This window comes from Dreissena polymorpha, chromosome 4, assembly GCF_020536995.1.
Source record: "Dreissena polymorpha isolate Duluth1 chromosome 4, UMN_Dpol_1.0, whole genome shotgun sequence".
NCBI lineage: Eukaryota > Metazoa > Mollusca > Bivalvia > Myida > Dreissenidae > Dreissena > Dreissena polymorpha.
In genome coordinates this window covers 42,496,710-42,519,287 of record NC_068358.1, presented here as the reverse complement: position 1 = coordinate 42,519,287, position 22,578 = coordinate 42,496,710, and the positions used below count along the sequence as shown (strand labels likewise).

At 37.0% G+C, this 22,578-nt stretch overlaps 1 protein-coding gene across 14 annotated transcripts in view; it reads left to right on the top strand.

The window, feature by feature from the left end:
* The window catches only part of LOC127879225 (focadhesin-like), a 444,547-nt gene extending 426,253 nt beyond the window's left edge, over window positions 1-18,294 (top strand). For 4 of the 14 annotated variants that reach the window (XM_052425945.1, XM_052425946.1, XM_052425940.1 and 1 more), the window contains 2 exons: window positions 17,448-17,523; window positions 17,807-18,294. In XM_052425945.1, the coding sequence (XP_052281905.1) occupies window positions 17,448-17,523; window positions 17,807-17,889 (159 nt within the window). In that variant the 3' untranslated portion in view covers window positions 17,890-18,294. Of the gene's footprint in view, window positions 1-4,916; window positions 5,101-5,358; window positions 5,440-6,111; window positions 6,238-6,951; window positions 7,068-7,404; window positions 7,508-9,566; window positions 9,716-11,384; window positions 11,582-15,090; window positions 15,263-15,683; window positions 15,921-17,447; window positions 17,524-17,806 lie in introns of all 14 variants that reach the window. The other 10 variants (XM_052425939.1, XM_052425938.1, XM_052425943.1 and 7 more) reach the window with 10 other exon arrangements.
* Window positions 18,295-22,578: the final 4,284 nt, after the last annotated feature.

Below are 22,578 nucleotides of genomic sequence, written 5' to 3'. Positions count from 1 at the left end.
GCCAGGGTGACTCAGGAAGGTGGGTACTGTTATTGTGTTGAGTGTTTGATGTCCAGCTAGTGTGCTGACCAGGGCGACTCAGGACGGTGGGTGCTGTTATTGTGTTCAGCGTTAGATGTCCAGCTAGTGTGCTGGCCTGGGTTGGTCAGAAAGGTGGGTGCTGTTATTGTGTTCAGTGTTAGATCTCCAGCTAGTGTGCTGGCCAGGGTGACTCAGGAAGGTGGGTACTGTTATTGTGTTGAGTGTTAGATTTCCAGCAAGTGTGCTGGCGGCCAGAGTGGGTCAGAAAGGTTTTTGCTGTCATTGTGTTGAGTGTTAGATCTCCAGCTAGTGTGCTGGCCAGAGTGGGTCAGAAAGGTGGTTGCTGTTTTTGTTTATAGCGTTAGATGTCGAGCAAGTGTGCTGGCCAGAGTGGTTCAGAAAGGTGGTTGCTGTTTTTGTGTATAGCGTTAGATGTCCAGCTAGTGTGCTGGCCAGAGTGGGTCAGAAAGGTGGGTGCTGTTATCGTGTTCAGTGTTAGATTTCCAGCTAGCGTTCTGTCCAGGGTGGGTCAGAAAGGTAGGCGCTGTTATTGTATTCAGTGTTAAATGCCCAGCAAGTGTGCTGGCCAGAGTGGGTCAGAAAGGTGGTTGCTGTTTTTGTGTATAGCTGTAGATGTCCAGCTAGTGTTCTGTCCAGGATGGATCAAAAATGTGGGTGCTGTTCTTGTGTTCAGTGAAAGATGTCCAGCTAGTGTTCTGTCCAATGTGGTTCAGAAAGGTGGGTGCTGTTCTTGTGTTCAGTGTAAGATGTCCAGCTAGTGTGTTGGACAGTATAGGTCAGAAAGGTGTGCGCTATTATTGTGTTCAGCATAAGATGTTAAGCAAGTGTGCTGGCCAGGATGGGTCAGGGATGTGGGTGCTGTTATTGGGTTGAGTGTTAGATGTCCAGCTAGTGTGCTGGCCAGGGTGACTCAGGAAGGTGGGTAGTGTTATTGTGTTGAGTGTTAGATTTCCAGCTAGTGTGCTGGCCAGAGTGGGTCAGAAAGTTTGTTGCTGTCATTGTGTTGAGTGTAAGATCTCAAGCGAGTGTGCTAGCCAGAGTGAGTCAGAAAGGTGGTTGCTGTGTTTTTGTATAGCGTTAGATGTCGAGCAAGTGTGCTGGCCAGAGTGGGTCAGAAAGGTGGTTGCTATTTTTGTGTATAGCGTTAGATGTCCAGCTAGTGTGCTGGCCAGAGTGGGTCAGAAAGGTGGGTGCTGTTATTTTGTTCAGTGTTAGATTTCCAGCTAGTGTTCTGTCCAGGGTGGATCAGAAAGGTAGGTGCTGTTCTTGTATTCAGTATTAGATGTCCTGCAAGTGTGCTGGCCAGAGTGGGTCAGATAGGCGTGAGCTATTATCGTGTTCAGTGTAAGATATCCAACGAGTGTTCTGTCCAGGGTGGGTCAGAAAGCTGGGTGCTGTTCCTGTGTGTAGTGTAAGATGTCCAGCTAGTGTGCTGGACAATATAGGTCGGAAAGGTGGGCGCTATTATTTTGTTCAGCATAAGATGTTAAGCAAGTGTGCTGGCCAGGATGGGCCAGGGATGTGGGTGTTGTTATTGGGTTGAGTGTTAGATGTCCAGCTAGTGTGCTGGCCAGAGTGGGTCAGAAAAGTGGTTGCTGTTATTGTGTTCAACGTAAGATGTCCAGCTAGTGTGTTGGCAAGGGTGGGTCAGGAAGGTGGGTGCTGTAATTGTATTCTGCGTAAGATGTCCTGCAAGTGTGCTTGCCAGAGTGGGTCAGAAAGGTGAGTGCTGTTATTGTGTTCAGTGATATTCGTCCAGCTAGTGTGCTGGCCAGGGTGGGTCAGAAAGATGGATGCTGTTATTGTGTTGAGTGTTAGATGTCCAGCTAGTGCGCTGGCCAGAGTGGGTCAGAAAGGTCATTGCAGTTATTGTGTTCAGTGATATACGTCCAGCTAGTGTGCTGACCAGGGTGGATCAAGAAGATGGGTGCTGTTATTGTGTTGAGTGTTAGATATCCAGCTTGTGTGCTGGCCAGAGTTGGTCAGAAAGGTGGGTGTTGTTATTGTTTTTAGTGATATACGTCCAGCTAGTGTGCTGGCCAGACTGGGTCAGACAAGTGGGTGCTAATATTGTGTTCAGTTTTATATGTCCAGCAAGTGTGCTGGATGTGGTGGGTTAGAAAGATGTGTGCTGTTATTGTGTTCAGTGTTAAATGTCCAGCTAGTGTGCTGGCCAGAGTGGGTCAGAAAGTTGGGTGTTGTTATTTTGATCAGTGTTAGATGGGTTTTGTTATTGTGTTGCGTATTGGATATCCGGCTAGTGTGCTGGCCAGAGTGGGTCAGAAAGGTGGGTGTTGTTATTGTTTTCAGTGATATACGTCCAGCTAGTGTGCTGGCCAGACTGGGTCAGACAAGTGGGTGCTAATATTGTGTTCAGTTTTATATGTCCAGCAAGTGTGCTGGATGGGGTGGGTTAGAAAGGTGGGTGCTGTTATTGTGTTCAGTGTTAAATGTCCAGCTAGTGTGCTGGACAGAGTGGTCAGAAAGGTGGGTGTTGTTATTTTGATCAGTGTTAGATGGGTTCTGTTATTGTGTTGCGTGTTAGATATCCGGCTAGTGTTCTGGCCATAGTGGGTCAGAAAGGTAGTTAATGTTATTGTGTTCACTGTTAGATGACAAGCTAGTGTGATGGCCAGGGTGGGTCAGAAAAGTGGGTGATGTTATCGTGTTCAGTGTAAAATGTCCAGCAAGGAAAGGTGGGCGCTGTCAATATGGACATTGTCAGATGTAGAGCGAGTGTCCTGGTCAGGTTAGGTAAGAAAGTTGGGTGCTGATATTGTTTTAGTGTAAGCCGTCCAGCTTGTACGAATGCCAGTTTCGGTCAGATATTTGGGATGCTGTTGTCTGGTGTTTGATATTCAGCTAGTCTTATTCTTCAATGTTTGCTGACCGGATGGGTCATTGGTTGTTTCTCTGTATTCTCACCTAGACGACGACGGTTCATTTTTTTCCATGTTAGAGGAAAAAACGTCGGGAAATCATTTTTGAGTTAGTCTTCATTGCATATTATAAACTATTTTTAGACTACATAAGCTTTTTAATTTTTTAGTGCATGAATAAAATGCATTTTCATAACAGACTGAAATGTGTAACCGTTTCTATTGGTTACCTTTACCCTGATCACAAACACACTTCCTAGCTTTAGGAACCTAAAGGTGCTGTTGACAGTGTTCAAACTGTACACACACAATAGTAAATCGTTTTCATAAATTCCATTCCTTTACTGACATGTGACGGTTACAATTTTGTCACAACAGACGAAAAGAAGAGATTTTGTCCTATAAACAAAGTTGCAATAGAATCAACGCTAATTGTTTGAAGGTTTTTAATGTAATTTGTATACTCAACGTATAACATTGGCGAATGGGAATGCATGATACAATGGAGCTGTTATATTTATATCCTGCCTTGACGAAGTTTGACAGAAGGTATATTAGAGTCGAACTGTCGGTTTGCTTATTTGTTGTTGATTTTGGTATTTCCTAATTTCTCAAGCGAATGAATCTTAAATTACGTCATCACTATGAAATATAGACGAGTATGACGCCATTAAATAACCAGCTTTCCAAACGTTCCTGAGTTATGTGCCATTGAATGGAGCAATTTTTAGATTTGTGAAGCGAACAACTTCTCACTTTAAAAAAAGATTTCATTGAAACTTTGAATGTGTTAAAACCATGAAGTGTTGATGTAGAAGACACGTTTCATACGCAGTGATCCACACACTCAGGAGTGAAGTGCCCGTGATCTTGTATTTGTATTCACGGGTTCTAACAACGCAATGGTAGAAGTTTAAGGTTGTTTATATTCACAATTCTCAATTAATATAACGTTGAACATGAGTTCATCAATAACTACAGTTTTATTATAGACAACAACAAAAATGCGTTATAATCGCTAAAACCGAATATAAGGTAGTCGGCGAAAAAGCTGACTTTGAAATAAAGTTTGCAATTTACGTTTCTTAATAATTAAATTGAAAACAAAAGTTTTAACTTTTGTATAAGTATTTGTTAACTTGTTAGTGACATATTCACCGCATGAAATGTGTGTTATCAACTAATCATTGGCAAACAACACATTAGTGTAAGTAGAAACAAATCATACTACGGGAGTACCACGTATTAGTGTAAGTAGATACAAATTATACTACGAGAGTGCACATCATATGTGTCCTCACATGCCTTATTATGAGTGTATTTCTTAACCATCGAAATACATATTGCTTTTAACCCGATAACCCGATAATCTGCCGCTAATATTTAGCAATTCGCAAACTGGCTGTCAAGCTATGGTTGAATATTTGTTGTGTAACATTGTATATTGATCCTCTTCGATGTCTGTTCAAATCATTCCTCTGTGGTCAAAACTTGCCAAGCCATTGGAGTCATCTGGCCTAGAACTAACATTTGACCATGCTTTAAGCAGGATTACCCCCCCCCCCCCCTCTTTGTACATCAAAAGAATGGTTTTCGTGAAAGTTGATATTTATTTTAAAGTTTTAACAATAGTATATCTCTAAAGTATAGATATTCAATTGAAAATTCACACATGACTTCGGAATCATCATGTTGAGCTGCAATTTAGCCGAATTATACATATGTTTGTACTTCGCCATAAAAACGTCTTTCTCTAACCTGTAGATGCACAAATTACTTACATGTCTTCATGATGCATTTGAAACACATAAATATGTAAACATTTAAATCAACTATATGTACTCTTGAGAAAATTCCTTTTTTAATTGTATTAAAAACTATTTTTACTGTCCTAATGGCTGGAAAAAAACAGTGGTCAACTGTACATATTTCCTATGAATTAATTGATTTTATGCCTTTTCAAACTTGTACCAATAAGTTAGGGCTTTGTTGAAGGTTGATTCATTAACCAGTGAAGGCAATATCCAGTCAGACCCAGTTGTGAAATGTGCCTTTGACCTAGTGACTCAGTCTGATGGAACACTGCCTGGTGACCTGGTTGGTATCCAGGCAACCACTGTATGGTTGCTAGGGCAATTCTTCATGGCATCATCATCAGCACCTAGCTCCACCAATACAGGTTGGTCAAATGTTTAAATCATCTTTTTTTATTTATGTAATAAGTTATCAAATTTGTATTGTCAGTGAGATTTTTTTGCCGATGGAGAAAAACATGATTGTTTTTCATTCAAACATTTATTAAGCAGAACTTCTAAATTGGCATAACTGCATGTTTTATTACATTGTTTGGTTGTTTATATCATATCATTATGAGTGTGTGTTTCATGGATGATTTGACGAAGCTCGGACTCGAAACCACAGGATGTATATGTTCTAGTTCCAGGAAACTTCAGCTACCTTCCAGAGTCCAGCATTCTGAGAGCTGTAGTTGATTTCCTTATTTCCGCTGGAAAGCTGGGTATGATTACTGCTATTGGGTGTTTGAAAACACCTTGGATTTCACGAAAATGATAATGATTGCATTAATATTGATAAAAGTCATTTATGTCCATTGTATCATGATAAAAATATTCATTATTACAAAATGCATAAAAACTAATGCTGTATTTGTTGTGTGATTGTTTTCGTTGAAGTAAAAATATTCTATCAGTTTGTACATTTAATGTTTTCTTATCAACAGAAAAAAAGTACCAATAAAACATTCATCAATACAAGTTGTGTTAAAAAGATCTGTCACTGATTGGTTAAATGAAAGTTTAAACAAATGTCAAATTGTCATATTATGAAGAAGAAAAAACAACATAGTATTCAAATAAGTTTTTAAACACTCTTGACTTAAAGAAAATATATTGATAAATACCAGTTCAAAAGAATAAAATTATAAAGTATGTTTATCCTTTTCTTTTTTGCAATTTAAAATATTCTTTCTACTTACGGGTAAATAATGTGTATTTTGCTGTTAAGGCCCCTGTTTTCGAATCCATGCACATGCGAACATTATTACTTATCTCGTTGTCTTGATATTATTAAATATTAGGTTATTTCAGATTAAATAGTTTCGTTAGTTAATACGCTTTAGCGCTTTTTTTCAAAATAACAAAATCTATTAATAATGACCTTTAATGTTCAGGTCCTGAAAATGTCCAAACTGAGCATGTGGAGGTTTGCCTCAAGATTATCCAGGAGAAGATAACTGGTGTATTACCCCCTCTCAACTGGATGGCAGTTCTCTCCCCTCTCATGAAACTGCCATATGGTTAGTAGCTTGAGTATGTTTTGGCAATCTGTATGTGTATTATGTGAATAAAAAAGTATAGTTTTCAGATTGTCATGCAAAAAACATCATTGAATACTTTTGTTTACAATTGAAACACAGTGTTTTTACACTTTATAATACCGTAATAATTATATATTTTTGGGATAAATTGTCAGAAAATAACAAATTATCAGGAGTTCTGATTAGCATGGCTTTAACTTGATCCGAATTATACAGAGTTGTTTATTTAACAATAAACATGAGACAGTTACTTGCTGAATATTGTAACTCATTTTAATTTTTTATTGGTAGTTAAAAACTATAAGTGTGTTCTTTGATGTATATGAGCCACTTACTAGGAAAAACTTCAGTTTATGCATGTGAATGTTGTCCCTGATAAGCCAATGCTGTCCCCGAAGTTTGATCAGGGACAACACTTAACTCAATGTTTGTTTAGAAGAGACTTCTTTAAAATGAAAATTTCCTTAAGAGTAGAAGGTGTTGTCTCCAATTAGGCCGTGTGGACATTTAACAGACATGCTGTAAACCCAATGTTCCAAGAATGTGGCTCATATTGACCCATTGGTGCAAAAAGGTACCATGCAACATAGATATTATAAGGCACATATTACCTTTTTGCACCAATGGGGTTATTATATAGTCAGTAAGTATCTTGAATGCATTATTTAATAATTTGTTTATTGTGGCAAAAAGGTGATGAAACAATGAAACTATGCCTACAGCTTGCATTGAATGTTTGTACCAACTCGACGTCCGCTGCATTGTTCCTCTCATCTTGGATCACAGTGCCTCTGTTCAACACTCTTCCAGTAAGGACAAACTTAAACTTGAACTGCCTTGTATGTCTCAATACGCTGTGAAAGATCAACTTTCACTTTTCATGTTTGAGATTCAGCTTTACAGCCTGAATTGTATTCAAAATGTTAGAGAAAACTAAAGGACATTACTTAAATCCAAACATTTTCCTGAAATCTTTTGCTTTTTCTTGTTTAGGTTGTCGTTACTTAAATGTTGAAGACAATTTATTTCGTTTGTAAGAAGAAAACTGTAGATTTCACACAGAAAATTTAACTGAAATTAATTTAACATTACTTATATAATATTTCTGCTTGGTGACCCCCAGATCCCCCTGTTCTATGTTTCCAGGGCGACTGCCAGGTGCTCCTGCTGGCCTCTGCAGGTTGCTATGTGAAGAACATCACCCCAGCTGTGCTGCAGACCTTCCTGGAGAAAACATGTCTGCCTGCTGGTCTGTATCCAGATTTTGTCTGCCTGCTATTTCAGCTTAGCATTTGTGCTTCTTTGTCATGAATAAAACAATTATAATCACAAGTACAGTTTACTGTTCAATTCATTTGATTTATAAACATTGTTTCTGAGACTTTTCACTTCTGGGACAATAAATGGCTCTATTCCTCCAGTGACAAGTATTAATTTTACACAAAATAAAACCAACATTCCCCCATGAAATAAAGAAGTTATTTTTAGTTTATAATTTATTAAAATATTTTTGGATACCCCTGTTATTGTATTCTGTGTAAAAATTCACCCATGGATGGGCCCTGGTCCCACTCTCTCAAGAGTGAGAATATGCCATGCTTTTCATACATGTTCATTCAAATTTTTAAGTGAACTAAAACTGTACTTATTTTTAGAAACATTAGAGGCACGTTAATGCACCCAAAAAGGCGAAGCATCAGCACCTTGACTATCTACTGCTACTTTGTTCGAAATTTAGTTTGTGCAGGTGTTAAACCAATATCCTGATGTATTTAACTTTTTTACTTGTCTGTTTTTGTTCCCTACCGGTTTCACCGGAGGGGACTTATGGTTTGCGCTCCGTCTGTCTGTCTGTCCGTCCGTCCGTCACACTTTTCTGGATCCTGCGATAACTTTAAAAGTTCTTAATATTTTTTCATGAAACTTGGAACATGGATAGATGGCAATATGGACATTATATACGTCATTTCATTTTTTTCCTACGTCAAAAATTCTGGTTGCTATGGCAACAAATAGACTAGAAATACTGCTGAAAATGGTGGTTTTCTGGATTCTTAATATTTTTTCATGAAACTGGAAAAATGGATAGATGGCAATATGGACATTATGCACGTTATAACTTTTTTGTTTCTTCGTCAAAAACTGTGGTTGCTATGGCAACCAATAAATAAATATACTGAAAATGGTGGAATTTCTGACAATGGTGGAGCCGGTAGGGGACCATATTGCTTGACAATAGCCTTGTTCTAGCCTACTGTCCATCCAGTATTTCCTGTTCATGCAAGTTCTTGCATTTACTGCAATCAGAGTGTTTACCTGTAAAATTAAGGTACAATAGACCCTATGACATCAAAAGAAAGAGACAACAATATGTGTTTATAATTTTCGCAACTTTTGAACGGTGTTCTCAGTTCAAGAATGACTTTCAGAGTGTAATATACAGAACATTGACCGTTATGGACTGTTGACCATTATTCTCAAGTTTAATATATAGTGACAATGTCTTCCTTTAATCTTGAATTTCAACAAGTTGCCATGGCTTAGTAGATATGGTGTCTGTCTAGCGACCTGAAGGTCAAAATTTCAATGATCATTGTTGTAGTGTTTATAATATCACTCAAGAAAGACATCAGTGATTGATTCAACTTAGGAAAGAGACTCGAGAGGGTTTCAATGAGCTGTTTCTATGCAAATCAAGCTTAAATAAATAGGTTTGAACAAAATCGTAAGTGTAATTTGAGGATTGTGCTGAAAATCTTATGAACACAGACCTATGTAATCCAGACTTTAAAACGGCCTATTTTGTTTAAAGTTGGCACTTTTGTTATGATTGACTTAAGCATTATACTTGTTATTGCACACACTAATTTATTTATAAAATAATGTAATATGGTAACAGGGGTTTGTCACTCATGTTTGAATGTTCTAACTCTGTTAAACTCTCCAGTAGGTATGGATCAAGAAAAGTCACTCTGCCTGGCAGCCCTCAAGGGACTGAAATCCTTGTTGAAATTTCTAAATCTGTTCAACTCTCTAATAGGTATTGAGCAGGGAAAGTCACTTTGCAAGGCAGCCCTCAATATACTGAACATGTGGTTGAAATTTTTTAATCTGTTCCAAGTCTCCAGTATGTATGGATCAAGGAGAGTCACACTGCCAGGCAGCCCTCAAGGGACTGAACTCCTGGTTAAATTTCTAAATCTGTTCCAACTCTTCAGTAGATATAGAACAAGGGACGCCATTATGCCAGGCAGCCCTCAAGGGACTGAACTCCTTGTTGAAATTTATAAATCTGTTTAACGCTTTAGTAGGTTTGGAGCAAGGGAAGTCACTCTGCAAGGCAGCCTTAAAGGGACTGAACGCTGCCCTCTGTGTACCAGACCCCCCTGAGTCGGTTGCCGCCATGCTCTACCGTAGCGTCTGTGAAGCATTCAAGACACTGAAGATGGAAAAAGATGTGAACAGTTTTATTTTTATATTGTGTGGATGAAACATTTACTATCCATCAAACAAAAGCTTTAATACAATTTTATTCATAAATTTTTTGTTATCAATTTTTAGCTCATCTTTTTTATTTTTTTTTTAATTATGAGCTATTGTCATCACCTTGGCGTCGGCGTCGGCGTCCGGTTAAGTTTTGCGTTTAGGTCCACTTTTCTCAGAAAGTATCAATGCTATTGCATTCAAACTTGGTACACTAACTTACTATCATGAGGGGACTGGGCAGGCAAAGTAAGATAATTCTGGCGTGCAATTTGACAGAATTATGTGCCCTTTTTATACTTAGAAAATTGAAAATTTTGGGTAAGTTTTGTGTTTAGGTCCATTTTATTCCTTAAGTATCAAAGCTATTGCTTTCATACTTGCAACACTTACTAACTATCATAAGGGGACTGTGCAGGCAAAGTTATGTATCTCTGACTGGCATTTTGACAGAATTATGTGTCCTTTTTATACTTAGAAAATTGAAAATTTTGGGTAAGTTTTGTGTTTAGGTCCATTTTATTCCTTAAGTATCAAAGCTTTTGCTTTCATACATGCAACACTTATTAACTATCATAAGGGGACTGTGCAGGCAAAGTTATGTAACTCTGACTGGCATCTGGATGGAATTATGGGCCCTTTATACTTAAAAAATTTGGTTAAGTTTTGTGTTTTGGTCCACTTTACCCCGAAAGTATCATAGATATTGCTTTCATACTTGGAACACTCGCAAACTATCATAAGGGTACAGTAAAAGGACAAATTGCAAAACTATGGCTGTCATTTTTACGGAATTATCGCCCTTTTTTGACTTAGTAACTTTGAATATATGGTTAAATTTTGTGTTTCGATCCACTTTACTTCTAAAGTATCAAGGCTATTGCTTTCAAACTTCAAATACTTTCATGCTATCACGAGGTTACTGTACCTGGCAAGTTGAATTTTACCTTGACCTTTGAATGACCTTGACTCGAAAGGTAAAATTATTAAATTTTGCTAAAATTGCCATAACTTCTTTATTTATGATTAGATTTGATTGATTGACAAAACTACTCTTACCTGACATACCACAATAGACCCGAATCCCCCCCCCCCTATTTTTTTTTTTTTAAGATCATCTCACAAATGACCACCACACCCTCACACTATACCCCCACCCCCCCCCCCCAATTTTTTTTTTGAAACGGTTAAAAACACAAATATTAATTTTTATTATTTTATTTTTGAACTACCGTCCAACCATCGCGCCCAAGAATCCCCTCCCCCCCCCCCTCCACCCCCGATTTTTTTTTTTTTTTTTTTTTCATTTTTGGAAGATAATGTAATAAATGTCCACACTCCCACACTATACACCCCTCTTCACTCCACCCCTTTCTCCTTTGTGATTGAAATTGAGAGTCCCTTCACCTTTAAAAAGAAAATAGATGAGCGGTCTGCACCCGCAAGGCGGTGCTCTTGTTTTACTGAAGACATGGTTTTGAAAACCTGCATATCTCTAATATTAGTTTACTTAAAGACTTGATATTGCTTCTTTTTTCTCATGCATTTTATGAAAAATATCATTATTAAAAACGATAATCACTGTTTGATTTTTCAAGGAATGACCATGTTTGTAACAAGCCACATAACATATTCAATTCCAGCCTAGTGTACAGAACAGTCTAGCTGAGTGTATGAGCCATGTGCCAGACAAAATCCTTCATCAACTTACCAGCGGGGACTGTCAGTGTGCAGACTCGTTACTACGGGGGACTCAGGTGCGATGTTACCTTGTCTCACACGGCTGTCAACCTATCGCTCTCCTCAACAGCTGCATTGATGCTGCCTTCAACTTGGATTGGTAAGTTACTCAAATTTGTTATATTTGTATATAGATGTTGTTTCCCTATTTGGGCCTTTGTTTAACATGTTATGTTTATGCCCCCCTTTGAAGAAGAAGGGCTATATTGTTTTGCTCATGTCAGTCCATCGGTCGGTCAGTCCGTCCATCCACCAGATGGTTTCCGGATGATAACTCAAGAATGCTTACAGCTAGGATCATGAAACTTCATAGGTAGATTGATCATGACTGGCAGATGACCCCTATTGATTTTCAGGTCACTAGGTCAAAGGTTGAGGTCACAGTGACTCGAAACAGTAAAATGGTTTCCGGATGATGACTCAAGAATGCATATGCCTAGGATCATGAAACTTCATAGGTACATTGATCATGACTGGCAGATGACCCCTATTGATTTTCAGGTCACTAGGTCAAAGGTGAAGGTCACAGTGACTCGAAACAGTAAAATGGTTTGCGGATGATAACTCAAGAATGCTTAGGCCTAGGATCATGAAACTTCATAAGTAGATTGATCATGACTGGCAGATGACACCTATTGTTTTTCAGGTCACTAGGTCAAAGGTCAAGGTCACAGTGACTCCAAATAGTAAAATGGTTTCCGGATGATAACTCAAGAATGCTTACGGCTAGGATCATGAAACTTCATAGGTACATTGATCATGACTGGCAGATGACCCCTATTGATTTTCAGGTCACTAGGTCAAAGGTCAAGGTCACAGTGACTTGAAATAGTAAAATGGTTTCCGGATGATAACTCAAGAATGCTCATGCCTAGGATCATGAAACTTCATAGGTACATTGATCATGACTGGCAGATGACCCCTATTGGTTTTTAGGTCACTAGGTCAAAGGTCAAGGTCACAGTGACTCAAAACAGTAAAATGGTTTCCTGATGATAACTCAAGAATAATTAGGCCGAGGATCATGAAACTTCATAGGTACATTATTCATCACTGGCAGATGACCCCTATTGATTTTCAGGTCACTAGGTCAAAGGTCAAAGTCACAGTGACAAAAACCGTATTCACACAATGGCTGCCACTACAACTGACAGCCCATAAGGGGGGCATGCATGTTTTACAAACAGCCCTTGTTTTTATATTATGTTACGCACCAAATGGAGAGCATATAGTAGTTTGCATCAACTGTCTATAGGATGTTTAGTATTGAAGTGTTGCATATGAATGCTTCAAAAAAGGTGCATAGTGAACGAGGGATGTTTCAAAATTTGATTATTCATAGCCTTGAAAATCATTGCTTGTTATTCTTAGAAGTTTACGTTTGTGACACCTATTGACTTTGTTAGACATTATTTCACAGTGTTTGCAGGCATACACAGAGGGTAAAAAACGTCTATGTGTACTGTTGCTCAGCTGTATTATCTTGACACCAATCTATGTTAAAACCAGGCTTAATGCATGAGTGTAAAGTGTTGTACCTGATTAACCTGTGCAGCTGTACAGGTTAATCACTCTGGTAAATCTGTTTGCTGAGAGAACCTCTGTAATTATTTTGTTTTTCAGGATTTCACAATCATGTATATTCCAATTGGCTTTTATTACAATGTATATGAATGCACTTAAATCCGACCGAGTTTTAATTTCTCACAACAATTCGGTTATCTCAACTGACCAGAATTGATCAGTATTCGTCAGATACATTCTAAAGCTTAACTCTTCCGTACTGATTTTCGCAAAAATTGTGCCAAAAAATACCAAAAGCATCAAAAATACGAAACCTAATCATGTACATAACGGGATCCTCAAGACTATTATTAGGCCATAGAAAATAAATAACTAGATTCTCATCCAAATTTTGGGGAAAATTGGGGCGGGTGGGAGGGTTTTATTTTTTTCTTTTTATTTTTTATTTTATATGTTGGACCTATATATTACGTAATGAAATGTTCACGAATTTGTTAGTTTATATGCATAATGCCTATATGTATGTATTTATGTAAAATTGTATAGAATAAAAGAAATACATTATCAAAATTTGACTATTACCCTTTTAATATCATGTTAAACATATTCTGACATTCAATAAAACATTGACTACACAAAGTATTAAAGAAAATACAAATCTGTAACAGAACCCTTAACATTAATTTTTCAGTAAGACTAGATATTATTGATTAAAACATGGTATGCATGGAGATTTATGGGAAGTCCAATACTAAAGTAAATAAAATTTCCTAGACAGCCGACAGCTTGACTAACTGTAACATCGGGTGACACGGGTCAATTCTAATTTATTTCAACCGACTAGGGCACAGATGATTTTCGGGTTGTAAACTTTCAACGATGGGGCTTGATCATATGAACCACACATGAACTCATCGTACAGGTCCGCGAGAGTTAAAGTTTCTGCACATTTTGACACCCCGTACTAATCTTTTATGGTTGTAACGCCGTTTCTACACCTCAAAATAAAAAACATTTTGTTGTTGTTTTCGCTCGATCACTTAAATTTCAGACGACGCTCGTGCGCTGTTAAAAATCAATAATCGTCTCGGAGACATTGAGTTGCCGGTTCACACTTCGCATTTTTCGTACTCATTCAGCCGTTTCGTCCTTAGTATTTTGCGGCTCGATTTTTTTACGGATTTTTTTTTCAAAACAAAAAAACGTTCAGGCGGGACAATTTTTCGATGGACGGGCGGGGATGAGAATCTAGGAATTTATTTTCTATTGCCTTACCTGTGACGTATGTACGCTTTGGGTCACGTGAGCGCCAATTTCACATGATTTCTACTTGCGCGCATTTCAAAACAAAGAAGAACTACTGAATAACACAACGAATTATGTCTACGGATAGCCATAGAAAAGTGATTATAAAACATGTTTTAGTCTTAATGGATAAACGAGGATCATTGTGTATTGAATGTCATGTTTGTAAAAAGTCAGAATGCATAATTGCATAAAAAAGATAAAAGCGAATTCAATAAGGCCGATTTGTGGATTGAAAACTAAAGGAGTTTATATCAAGCTTGATGAAAGTTTATCGAAATTTGTCGAGAAATATGCATAGATATTGACAAAAAATCACCCTGCAAAAAACATTACTCTGCTATGTCTTGTCTGTTTGCTTGTCGTCCCATTGTAAACGGGTAATGACACGATTATTCATCATTCATGCAAATGGCGTTGTAAACAATTATGCAATGGTCACGTGGTTTTTACATGTGACCTGCGCGTGTTTAAATTTAGATTATATCTGTGCATGCACAAAAATTGAAAAGCCCTATCTTTGTACTGCATTTGGGCATTTCTTGACTGATTTTGACCAAATGTTTTGCACATCTGACATAAATACAAACACATTTAGACTCATAATCACTTTTTTGTGACACATAAGAAAAATGGGAAAATATACCAACATCAACTCGGGCGGCTTTTTATTTAACCAGGGGTATACAAGAAAGGTAGGAATTTATTTAAATAAAAGAAATTGTTGTTTTTGCTGATGCACTGTATTTTACATCATTTATACCTTACCTTCTGTTTTAGTGAGAGAGACCACTGCCTACATTTACTTCTGCACTGCTTCTACATGATGTCTCTGCAAGAGAAGGCAAAGTCCCGCCCCCTGGAGCGTTGCAATTGGCTTCTTGAACTGATGGGCCACTGTTACAATCTCGCTACTGGAACGTATACCATCAACCACTCAAACAAGTCAAAGGTGAAGACGTATTTGGATGCTCACTCACTTGTATATTTCGATACTCACAAACATGTGTTTTCTAAAATGGAATGGTGCAAATTAACATGTTTTATACAGAAATTTAAAAACCGTGTTTGGTTTTTGTTGCCATAAAATAACATAATTATAGTATGGATTTTTTTTTTAACGGATCATTTATTAAAATCATTTTATGAGTGGTTCTAATGATTTATTTTTTGGAAACTAAAGTGAATCAGGAGTCTTTAATGAGATTTGAATTGAATGAAAAAAAAGTAATATAAATAACATGCAGTATACCCATTGAATGTATTTTTTAGTAACTGATTATTTAATGATTTAATGACAATTAAAGCTTTTTGACAGTACCTTTTAATATTTATTTCATAAAAATGCTTTTCTTAATGTAAATGTTTTTCAGGTGGTGAAGTTTGCTATAAGTCTCATGGCAGGAGCAGTCAGCCTCTGGACAGATAAGTCAGCGGCTGCCAAACTGGGCCTCAGCCCATGCCTACTGCAGACATCTGACCTCTCAGAGGTCACAGTGGCCAAGGGTCAAGGTCACGTGGCTCCAGGGGTTACACTTGCTCCATTGGAGGCTCTAGCTGACTGTGTTGGGCTGCTACAGAGGGAACCCTGGGTGCAGATATTGTCAAAGGTACGGGTCTTATCTGCAGACGCAATGCCAGACTTGCGGTATACATTTGATGCTTTTTATGGGCAAACTGGTCTTTTATACATGTGAATGATTTGTGGTCAGCAATAATTACAGAGAGTTTTATAGTTTGTATCAATGCAATAATGCCCATAAGCACATAACGAGTTGTATTATTAGCTAACCTTACCAATCACATAGTGCTCTCTGAGATTATTGGTAAAGTGTACACCTCTGTCTTCAGTCTTACTGATTTCAACACATTTTAAGACAGATGCAAAAAAGTTAGTCTTAACTGTATATGCAAACTTGACCGTATTTGCATAGTTTGTGTTACACCAGAACCTATTGTGAAGTGTCAAAAAAGGTGGTATCCTGTAAATAATGTAATTGACAAACCGTTGAAACGTCGGATATAGTAATCTTGCGTGCAGTCCAAACTTGGGATTGCATATTAGTCTAGTTGGGTGAAAATCAATGTCACTCTTACTAAGAAAAACAACAACAGTTTCCATTCAGTAACTTTCTTGGGATGGAGTAGTTATGATCATGAAGTTTTCGCATTACGAAGCTTAATAATGCCGCCCTAGCTTGGGATTGCATAAAGTATCATTTGGAGCATGGTTATAGTTCCTAAAAAACACAAAAACAATGGTTTCATACACACTGCACTTACTTCTTGTTTTTGTCATTTGCGATTTAACAAACGTAGTCTCTACTGGTAAAATTATTAAGTGAAATATATTATTGCAAAGCCATGTTTATTATCGCTTTCATGAAAATAGTTGAATTTGATAGATATAGATAGATAATTAGGACCTGCAATTTGAACTCTGAAATACCCAAGTTTGATATTTTTCCAATAACAACCAAAATTGCATAGCATATGTTTAAGACTTCCAAACAGTACAGCCTACCTTAGATTAGACAAGCAACTAAGTATTTATGCATTGTTTAGACTAATAAAATACAAACGTGGAAGATAGTAAATATGTTTTGTCAAATCTTGACCATATATGTACAATTTTGTTTGACAAAAATGTCACAGTTCAAGTCTAATATTGGTAAGACCATCAACCCCATCTCAAATCTCAGCAACAATAGAGAAGCATCTATCTGATGTGAAACAATTGTACGCAATGTCAACTGTAAGAGCTGGACCCTATTGCTTGTACTTAGGTGAGCACTGTGGGTCATAATGGCTCACTTCTTTTTGTCTACTTTAGGTTTACCCTTTGTCCATTTGTGTGTCCCTCCATCATTCTGTTTGCTTAATTCAAGAGATTTCTAAACAAAAAAAAAAGTTTTGGTATACATGTACTTATAAAGGGGAAAGTCAACATAAAACCCAACCATTTTTATTACTAGAGGTCAAAGGTCAGTCCTGTTAAGAGACAAATGAAAAAAAAAGTACAGATGAAGGGCAATGTGAACATTTTTTGTTGATAGAGATTTCACCCATCCATAAGGGGACTCATGTATTACGTGGATTATTTCAAAGCCCTATTCTTACCATTGTTTATTTGCAAGGTGTTAGACTGGCTGATCAATATGTTGGGTGTGGATGAGGGAATCCTTCATGGGCTGGACAAGATGGCTCTCTTGGGTAATAGAACATATTTATTTGTCTGCAAATGATAAGTTTTTTTATTTGTCTGAACATACCCAGCTTCCATTTACATTACTAACATATTTTGTCTGCAGGACATGTGTTATGACATCCAATGTTTAACACAATTAACTACTGTTATTATAAGAGAATCCAAATAAATGTGCATAAATACAATTGTAAACGGTCAACATTGAAATAAATATTTACCATGAAGGTGAAATGTAGGTATAAACAAACTGCTTGTGTTTTCTATTAATAAAAATGTTCCTTTTTTTAGAATGTCTGATAGGGCTACGTCATTGTTCAGACTACACCAAAATCACAGTGTGGACAAGGGCAGTACAAAGTGTTTACAGCTGACTCTAAGAAAGTGACATACAGACATTGCAGAAACATCATTCCAAGCATTGTCATGCATACTGGATGGAATATGCATAGGTCTGTTATCTACAGACCACTTAGTTTTGTTATAATGAATGATTTATTAATAATTTCTTCAGGATTTTAATTCAGCATAAATGTGTTCATGGTTACCAAAATTAAAAACATGCGTAGTTCTTTGTTTCTAAACTTCTTAAAATTACAAAAAGTATATGAATACATGAACATTAAAGCATTTAGATGTGATTTGTGTTTTGGTTAATATTTTACGGTAACCCATCTAGCACAATTCATACTGCTACATGTATGTACTGATATGCTCTATGTGAATGCATTATTATTTCTGCTCATTTGGAATGGAATGAAATAAATGTTAGACACTAAGACTTTTTTGACGTTTATCGGAATAGTAGCAACATGTCAGCGATACATGTACATGCAATGCGAGAACTAGTTGTTTTTCAGCGAAACATAACATGCATGTATGTTTAATGGCACTATTATACAGGAAATGCATGTCACCACATAAACATAAGCAAGTGTCGTAAACAACTTGTAACTATATCAGAAAATGTTGTAGTACGTCATGTAATAAGTAGTAGTAGCAAAAGTAGCAGTCTTATTCCAATTATGTGGATGTTGTTTTGCAAGCTGATCACAGACACTTTGTAGATCTGTTAATTCATGTTCTATTTTTCAATGGTGTAGCTACACATATGTGTGGCTTAAAATATGTGAAATCTTTTTCTTCTTATTACAATGTATCCCCAGCCAAAGGCAGAGGGATATAGAATGGGCATTGTCCATCCGCCATCTGTCAATCCGTCCATCACACAGTTTTTTAGGGCTATATCTCAGAAACTATATAACATATCAACATGAAACTTCGTGGGTGAAGTGATATTAATTAGGAGAAGTGCCATTCTAAAGAACAATAGCAATTCACTTTTTTAGATAAGAGTAATTGCCCTTTGTTGTTTTTTTATGATGGAATATTTCAGGGCTTTTCTCAGATATGATAATATTTAAATGAAATGATAATATTTCAATATGAAACTTCATGACGTTCAAGGGTGTGAAACTCAATAGGAAGAAGTGCCTTTCACAAGAGCCATAACCATGCACTTTTTTAATTAAGAGTTATTGCCCTATGTTGTTTTGTCTGATGTTACTTTTCAAGGCTATGTCTCAAATACGCTACAATATTTCAACATGAAATGTCGTGGGTGTATAAATATTAATGAGGAGGATTGTAGTTCATAAAACCAATTAACCTACACTTAATTACTTTTTATGATTTTACCGTATATCAAGGGATTTTTACACATCCAAAAACTTTTTTTTTGCAGGGGATATCAAATCAACGGATTTACTTCTTCAGTGATGGTTTGTTATATTAATACCAGTGCTTAACAAAGCTTGAGAAGGGTTATTTTATTCAGAGGATATAATCACTTGACATACAAAATAGCGACATCCATTCACAGTCTTTCCAGCGTTCCTAGTTTTCCTGGTGTTTCCTAGTTTTTTTAAGTCTCCTACTTGTTCCTAGTTTTTACAAAAAGCTCCTAGTTCTCCTAGTTTTTTCCCCCAGTGATGAGTCTTAAAATTCTTTAATAGGCAAAATAATTGTTTTGCTTTGTTAATTTAGTGTCATCTTGATGTGTATACTTGTTTTCATGGTGTTTAGGATATATTTGGGTTTGCTGTAGGTATGCATTAATGGTTTGTTTTCCTAGATATGTTGTTCTTGTTAGATTTTGGAATGAGCAGAAGGGAGAAGTAAGTAAAATGTTCCTGAAAAGCCTCATGTTTGGACATGCTAAAGGCAAAATGGTCAGCAATGCCTTGATCATTGGGTGAAAGAGAATATGAATTGCCAATTGAGAAGCTTGTAGCTTTGAGCAGTAATGCGCCAAATGTTAATAAAACCCTCTGGAGAAATGTTGATAACCATAAGAAATCATTGGGATTACTAGGACTCACTCCATTTCTGCCATGCACAATGCATTTAGAAAAGGCCTTGATGCATATGGAGATGATGCAAAACAGCTGGTCATTGATGTCTTTCAGTGGTTTAAGTCCCACATCAGCCAACGAGAGGACTTTGTTTTGTCACTTGAAGACTGGGGACTGGCTGAATAAATGTTTGTCCACCATGTACAATGTAATTGGCTGACACTAATACCAGCTCTTGAACGTATTTTAAAACAAAAAAACACGGGGAATCACTGTGCAAGTACTTCTTGAGATATCTGCCACACAAAACACTGGGAATCACTGTGCAAGTACTTCTTGAAACACTGGGAATCACTGTGCAAGTACTTCTTGAAATATCTGCCCCACAAAAGTAGAGAAAATCATATGTATGCTCAGCTGAAAAATAATTCAAGGTATGTAAGAATGTGTCAGCTGCTCTCTGGAAAGGAATGCAAGGCACAAAGATGGTGAGTTTAGGGCCACTGTTATAACAATTTCTCAAACAATTCCAGAAGCAGTAACCACTCATTCAACTCCTGTATTCTGAGATGTCCGCCCTCTTGAAGTCGATTTTGTTGATATTCATCAAGTATGATGTTGCAGGGGAAAAACATGGACACACGTTACAAACTATTGATGTACATGACAGCAAGAACTCGGTCCATATTGATAAATTGGAAATTGATGTAGACACACAAAAAACATTGTTTCATATTGGTCCACAAGAACAGAAAAATAAAAAAATTGATTAGGTGAAATTCTACCAAGCAGTTTAAAGTGGCATTCAAACAAAGGCTAAGCTTCCTCAACATGATACAGTGGTGCAAGCGGTACAGTGCCTTCATCCAGAAGTTTGTGACCAGGAGAGCTCACAAACAATGATGCGCGAGCTTTGCATGGCATTGCCAACTATTGATGATATTGAGGTCATAAAAGTCACAGATGAGTGGAAGATATACAAGTCTGAGACCATCTCAAACGACATGATATACAAAGACAAACAGCTTGTAAGGATTGATTGCTATTGGAACATCAGGATTTGTTATGATATTACTCCTAGTTTTTCATAAACCCTTTTCGTTTTTTCCTATTTTTCTCCTGTTTGTTTTTTGTTCAGAGCACTCCTAGTTTTTTGTTAAGGCCTGCTGGAAAGCCTGCATTCAAAGACAGGTATTTTTCCATTTAGAAAAAGGTATTTTTCGGTTTTATACATTTATTACGTGTGTTCGATTGTTTAATGTCGCTCACAACTCGCAAAGACCTATACAATACAAATGTATTTTATCGGTCTTTGCTACTCGCTACAAATTTTATTTGCGGAGCTGTAATTTTATCACCCGCTAAAAAATTCTCAGCGAGTCAAGTCGAGATATAGAGCGAAACCTGATACGACAGAAACTCTAATCACTTTCTTGGCGATACGTCCGAAATGAGAGCAGTATTTTAACAATTAATACAAGTACTGGAGGATATAAAACGGCGAAAAATATATTTCTCTGCATGGACGTTTTATTAAATTTCCGTACCCGGCGTACAGTTAAGTATACTTAAGAGTTCCCGGGGTACATTAAAGTAGAACCCGAGCCGACAATGACAATGTGTGAAATCGCTCAGAACTATTGTCCCAATCATGTTATCTAGGCCAAGTTTGAAACTGGTTTATTTTAGTACAAAACAATTTCAAATTCTAAAAGAGCTTATTAACACTGTGGTAGCCACATATTTTGCTTTGCCAACTGTGTCAAAACATTTGTTATTGTGGTATCCCAGCCGAGTTAGAAAATAATGCCCGTCTGTTTCAAAACATTGTTGGTAGGGGCGGACAGTTTGCCTTATATGGCGTAAGTGAAACTTTTTTTTTACACTTTAATAGTCCTGTTTGGCCAAATCATGATGGAACTTGTTGAGAACATTTATTTTAATGAAATCTCGGACGAGTTCGAAACAATGTCCGGTCCGTTGAAAAACATGGTCGCCATTTTCGGGGATGATTTTATAATTTGGTTATAGTGAAACTTTGTTAACACCCCACAAGTCACATATTTGGTCCAATCAATTTATGCTACTTGCGCAGAAAACTTGTTGTAATGATATTTTGGTTGAGTTCAAAAATGGTTCCGATTGCTTGCAAAAACTTGATCGCAAGGGACGGTGTAGCGTAAAATTTGCAAGACCAGTAAAAAATGCAAATGCGCATGTGCAAAGCGATCACAACGTCCGGCGTAAAAAGTGCAAGTTACATATGTAAATATATCAATGAATGTAAAAAAAATGATGATAATTAACATTTTTATCATGATATAATGTAAGCGTATTAAGCCATGCTGTTGATTGCATACATGTCTCAATAATTTAACGGGTTAGTTCGTCGTAAATTGCTATATTGAAACATTGTCAACGCGCTAGAAGTTACAATTTTAGAACACTCATCATTAAACTACTCAAAATATGTTTTCAGACGATATATCAACCGAGTTTACACGGGGTTATAAACAAGTTCATATGGTCAAATAAGTGAAAGTGTTCGAGCACTCTAGATTATACGTTTATTGCCGATTGTCAACACAACTTGATCAGAACATTTGGCTCAATTATATCTTTTCGAGTAATAAATTGGATCACACGGTGTGAAAAAAAGCTAATTAGATTGAATCAAAGAACAAGCGTTTGAACACTCATGATGCCATA